This window comes from Hesperophylax consimilis, chromosome 5 (genome assembly GCF_061612785.1).
Source record: "Hesperophylax consimilis isolate HC1 chromosome 5, BYU_Hcon_1.0, whole genome shotgun sequence".
NCBI classification, from domain to species: Eukaryota; Metazoa; Arthropoda; class Insecta; order Trichoptera; family Limnephilidae; genus Hesperophylax; species Hesperophylax consimilis.
In genome coordinates this window covers 12,896,340-12,902,559 of record NC_142840.1, presented here as the reverse complement: position 1 = coordinate 12,902,559, position 6,220 = coordinate 12,896,340, and the positions used below count along the sequence as shown (strand labels likewise).

General features: G+C 35.1%; 1 protein-coding gene across 1 annotated transcript; it reads left to right on the top strand.

Annotated features, from left to right (window-relative positions):
- mip130 (Myb-interacting protein 130) lies at positions 1 to 3,008 on the top strand. The gene is made up of 2 exons (XM_089631999.1): positions 1 to 168; positions 523 to 3,008. The coding sequence occupies exons 1-2, from the start codon at positions 150 to 152 to the stop codon at positions 2,265 to 2,267; spliced, it is 1,764 nt and encodes a 587-aa protein (XP_089488125.1). The 5' UTR covers positions 1 to 149; the 3' UTR covers positions 2,268 to 3,008.
- Positions 3,009 to 6,220: the final 3,212 nt, after the last annotated feature.

The window sequence follows — 6,220 nt, the reverse complement described above, 5'->3', positions numbered from 1 at the left end:
AATAGTAGGTTTAATTTTCATATATTTACCGGAAACCTTGTAAATTATACCTATTTTATATGGGCACTAGTAAGTTTTTTTCATAATTTTCCCGCTTGTGCGCACTCGTTCGCCCTCTAGCGACACGGTTATAAGGTGACAACGTCAACATGGCGGATCGACTTGAATGTGAGTTTTGTTTTTAAGTTTTAAATGATTCGTTTCCTTTTATAAAATTCAATTTCACACGTTTTTTACCACAATAGAATATTAACTAGATCCTCCCGTTAGTTTCAACTATTGCGGATGCGTTCTGTCTCCTTTGATTTGAAAAATAAACATCTTTGACATATTCAAAATTTGAAAAAATTCAAATATTATTTTAAACGTCACACTGATAGCAGTGGTTTATAACGTTTAAATATGAATGATTACCGATCTGGAAGCACAATGCAAACAAAAAACCATTTAGAGTGTCAACATCATCTTATGTTATCGATATTATGCAACGATTTAACAATGTTTCTGTTATTTGATCTACAGATGAGTCCAATATGAAAAACGGGGGCGCAATGTTCAGCAGCTGTACCAAAATCAAAGAGGAACCTGACGACATGGAGACTGAAGAAGAAGATGGAGCCCCACCAGCCTTCGGACCAGCTGCCTTGGGACTGCATCGTGTCGGGACAACCTTACCCCCAAAACCCACTCCCACACAGCCATTGCAGAAACTCAACGCCAGGGGTATGCCAGCAAGGATAAGGAAAAAGAACAGACTGTTCTTTGATGACAATATCGTCAATGCTCCTCCACCAAGAGCTTCTCCCAAGAGAGGACCTAAAACAACTCCTGCCAAGACTCCAAGTAAATTATCCATGTCAGCTTCCAAGAAACAAAAATCACCATCCAAGACACCTCGGATTCTCCGTGTCTTACAGCAAGACAATGGAACCAGTAAATCCATTCTAAGTTTGTCTCCTGATCGGAAAACCGGTCAGAAGATTGGCATGCGACTACGAAATCTTCTAAAATTACCTAAAGCCCATAAGTGGGTCTGCTTCGAACATTTTTACAGCAATATAGACAAGCCGCTGTTCGAAGGAGAAAATGATTTTACAATATGCTTGAAGGAATCGTTTCCCAGGCTGTCTAGTCGAAAGTTAACTCAAGTTCAGTGGACCAAGATCAGAAGAATGATGGGAAAGCCCCGCAGATGCTCGCAGGCATTTTTTTCCGAGGAGAGAAAAGATTTAGAAAGAAAACGCCAAAAAATAAGATTTCTTCAGCAGAGAAAAAATGGAAATATATGTTGTAAAGATTTACCTACCGAAATTCCTATGCAGCTTGTTGTCGGCAGTAAGGTCACCGCACGACTGAGGAAACCTCAAGATGGATTGTTTACTGGTGTAATTGATGCAGTGGATACATCCAACAATACTTACCGTATTACGTTTGAAAGGCCTGGACTGGGAACACACTCTGTCCCAGATTTTGAAGTGTTGTCGAATGAGCCACCTGATACCCTCAACCTGACCAACATTATCTCTCAACAACTGAGACTGCGGCACGGGAAGCCTGAACATTCTAACCACCAAGCTAAAACCTACTCCGGAACAGAGAAGTCCTACAATGATCCCCTCCTCGGCTCCGGTTCAGGCATAGTGAAGCCTGAAGATGCAAGCACTATTGGTGGTTACCCAGCCAAATTCTTAGAACATATTGTTAGAATTACTAAAATCCTAAACGCTAAAAAGAATAAAATAAAGATGTTACAAGAATTCAACAGTGAAATTGAAAAAAAGAAATCATTCGGTGAGAGGATGCCTGTTGACTTTGAGCGTAGATATGCGGCAGTTGTGATTGAATTAGAGAAAATGAATATGGACCTTCAAGAATATTTGAACGAAGTGCAAGTTTATTGCCATGAAATATCACCCGGCCTCTGTGAAGATGTCATGTTAGCCCCGTCCCATTTGAGGGAGAAATGCAGGGATGAAGCCTCCCAACTTGTTAGCAAAAATAATATGAGCTCTGTAAAGAATGAGAAAATTCTCGATTTGATTATCGATTTAACAGCCCTGATGTTGCAGGTTAAGAGTTTGTCAGATTCCGAACAAAATGCCTACGAGTTGAAGGTTCTCCAGGGGACTATGGATCAAATAAAGTTAAAGCTGCAACCATCAGATCAGCATATCTTTCAGAATTGTGTAGAAATTCATATGCAGCGAATACAGATGGGCCTGGGTCCTGTGGGGCTGGGGGCCTACAATATGCCCACTAACACTTAGATCTCAAACCAACGTTGCATGTTGATCCAAGACGTCTGACAAGACTGCTATTTATTGAATAACATAATCTTTTATTTTTAGACAGGAATATGAAAATGACCGAGTAATTTAAAAATCTAGCAATATTGAATGATTATATTGCACGCATACCATTTACCTCAGATTTTTACGACCAAAGGCAATTATTATTCCGTTTTTATTTTCTTTTTGCAGATTTTTTAAGAGGGTTTTAAATATTTGACATTAAATACAATTATGTGGCATTATTATTTTGGTGTGTTTGTAGATTTCTTTGACAATAGTTTTATTTCAAGATATGTGCAAGATATAGAATAAAACATATTTTTAATATAAAATCATTTTAAATATGAACTGAGAAGTGAAATGGAGGAACCATTTACCTTTGGTTTACTCCTATGGCAGTTCTAAGATTTAATACTTTTAACTTTAAAATAAATGGTTTCATATATAAAAAATATTCACAATATTGTTTTTTTTTTTTAAATATTATATCTTTAAATGTTTATATAAAATTGGTGGTGCTGTGCACACATGTAATAGTTGTATTCAAATATTATTAATGTATCGGTAAATAATGTCTTCTGTAGATAGGTAAATGTGCTTAAGTTTTATGTAACCCTATACCATACCATATTCAATGTAATTTGATTATTTCTATTTGGAATAAAATTATAATTTATTTAACTGTATTTATAGTTACAAATCGCAATATAGTTCATATTGCATAATTAGTAATTGTGATAATATATTATGAATGCCTATAAATTATTCAGTTGTATGTAAAAATATAGAAATGTTAAAAAATACCTTGTTTCCAATGATTTGCTTACCTCCTATCTGTGAGATTAAAATGTTTGGAATATGATAAAAAATACAAGTCGTAGGCTTTTGAAACAGAAAACAGGGGATGTTGATGCATAATATGTTGTCATGATGTGTCAGGTAAGAGATATGTAAGTACAGGCAAATCATTTTAGAGATGGTAACAAAAAAAAAAACAATTTTTTTGATTGTGTGCAACAACGTAACGAGTTCGAAGCATCAAATCCACTCATTATTCACAATTTATATGAGGAAAGAACTGTGAAGTCAACATTTATATATAGGATATTTGATATCATAAACAAGATAGCAATGTCACCCAAATAATTACGGCAGTCTTTCACGTAACTAAATAAGGTCATGTAGTATTCCTTCCAGCTAAAGAGAGAAGATAATAAAATATTCTCATCTCATCATAGAATGCTGATGAATTACCCATTCAGAAAGAGTAGACCTACCTTCTTGCTGATGAATTACCCATTCAGAAAGAGTAGACCTACCTTCTTGCTGATGAATTACCCATTCAGAAAGAGTAGACCTACCTTCTTGCTGATGAATTACCCATTCAGAAAGAGTAGACCTACCTTCTTGCTGATGAATTACCCATTCAGAAAGAGTAGACCTACCTTCTTGCTTGAAAAATGCTTAGTAGGGAATCAGACGACTTCAGCATAAAAAGTTGAAATTTGGAAATAGCCAAGTGTTATTACGGAAATAGTTTAGCTGTGACTCGTATAGGCAATTTTAGTAGTGTTAACACGGAACATGCCGCAAATATACTGCATAATATTTTAAATGATTGTGAAATAACAAAAAATCATAAAATTTACTTGCGCACGCCGGGATTTGAACCCGCGACTTTCAGATTGCTGGTCGAGAGCGTTACCCCCTCAACCACAGATGCCATCAACTTCTTCAAATGATAATCCTCCTTGCATTATTTGTGCTCTGGGATTCCATTCGATTCATCTAATTAGTGAAATTTCTTGTCACAAGTCAAAAAAAACGTACAGTACAAATCACATGTTAGTGTACCCACACTTAAATTTTAATTTCACACGATAGGTACCTATCTTTATTTCTACTTGTCAGGAACAACTACCGCTTGATTCAAAATCAAAGATTAGGTCTTCATTACTAGCTATTCTGTATCAATTTTAATCTTTTTGTTAAGAAATTATACCTCTATCTGTTATTTTAACCAATATTATTTGTGGTTAGTTGCAGATTGTTTTACGACATTAATTGACACACAACTAAGTAAAGGAATGTAAGCTAAGGTGATTCACTGGAAGTTACATTAGGCCTTGTACTTACAAAAATGGGTGGTGCGCTAAAAATATTGCCAGTTTATCCCTACGTCAGTCAGGTATTAGCAGTAAAGGATACTAGCAACTAGCAATTTTGAAGTTTATACCTGCTGGAATGATCGGTATGCGAACTTAAGTGGCGCCTTCTCGCCAAAGTGTTTAAGAGGCTTTGGCGAGCGCCATTCATGTGTCGGAGAAATTTTAATACTATGGCAAACATTCACGCTCTGCGCGTGCATATAATTGATGTTCCCGGGTGATGTGTCTTGACGAGTGATATGAAAATTGCTCACACCACATTCTACAAAGAACGAAAATTCAAGCCGGTTGAATTTAACTTAACACTTTATTTGCTTTGATTTTCAGTGATATGTATTATTATCGGTTGATAATTATTCTTTTTAGATTTACCGAAATTTCAGGTGTGCATTGCTCCGATGCTCCTTAGCGCTAGACACCACTGGTCACGTTGCCAAATACACTGCAATGGATTATGAAAGTGACAAAATTGTTGCAGTGATAAGTCACTTTTGTACCCCTGGTTAGTCAAAACAAAATTATGTTCAAACCATACAATATTGTTTGATTATATTTTATCAACAAATTGTAAATAAAAGAGAACAATTTTATCTTTATTATCTGTACACTGATCATGTGATTTTATTGAAGATAATACATCAATCATTTTGTGCAGCTTGTACTGATTATTGAAATATTAATTTCCAATTATCCTACAACACATTACTATATTTGTTTGTTCTAGAATAGTTGGTTATCTCTCATCTCATCACAAATCAACTGCATCATCACTGCCAAGTTTACATAACGTAGTAAAATATTATATGTTTAACTAGGATTTTTATCTTTAATATCATGTGAACTGTGGAGTTGTTAAAATTATTGCATTAAAATGTTCAAATTCGTTACCAATAGTTAAAATACCTAGATGTTTTGTGAAAAGTGAATAGTTGGCAAAGTTGAAATACACAGAATAAGTTGATACATAAATCCTAATCTTTCAAAAATAATAAATTCTCTATGAAATTTCTTTAATAAATTGAACCATGTAAAGCTGGGATGCATAGACTGCGGGCTCACCCGCGATGGAACCGGAGTGCGGCCCACGACCGCATATCTATGTTGTCATCTTTCTTTCAATGCAAACTAAATCTATTTGAGAAAGATTTGCCAAGAAAAAGGTTTGGCCCATATTAGATATGTTTAATCACACCTTTTGAATTAGCAAGCAGAAGCTCAGCTGGAGCTTTTAATGAACAATTCGTTGACAATCTTGTAACAATCATTTTAATATGTAAGGTAATTTGCTAAACCTCCATCTTTGTCTTGGCAATTAAAATATCTACTCTTGATGGATAGTGTATTCCTATCTGTAAGTTTATTCGGGTCAGCATATTATTTATGCGAGCAAACAATTTCAATTACGAATATAAACAAGTCCAAAACCTGAAACCGAGTGAAGGGTGAAAAACTCTAATCAATTTTACGTATGTCCACCACAAAATCATTGCCAATTATAGCGAAAACAATGTCAACTCACCATTGCCACAAATCATTTTTTTGCAAATAAAAGTAGGCATGTAAAAAATACATACTGTAATAACTTTAATATGTATGTAATAACTTGTTGAACAATACTATAAATAATAAACGAGCGACAGTCCGTGCGGCCTTCCAGTAAAATAAGTTTTCGTATGCGGCCCTCCTCTTAAAACAGTTTGTGCATCCCTGACGTAAAGGATGTAAGGTTTATCGAAAGTTGTCAAAATAAATAAAGAAGTC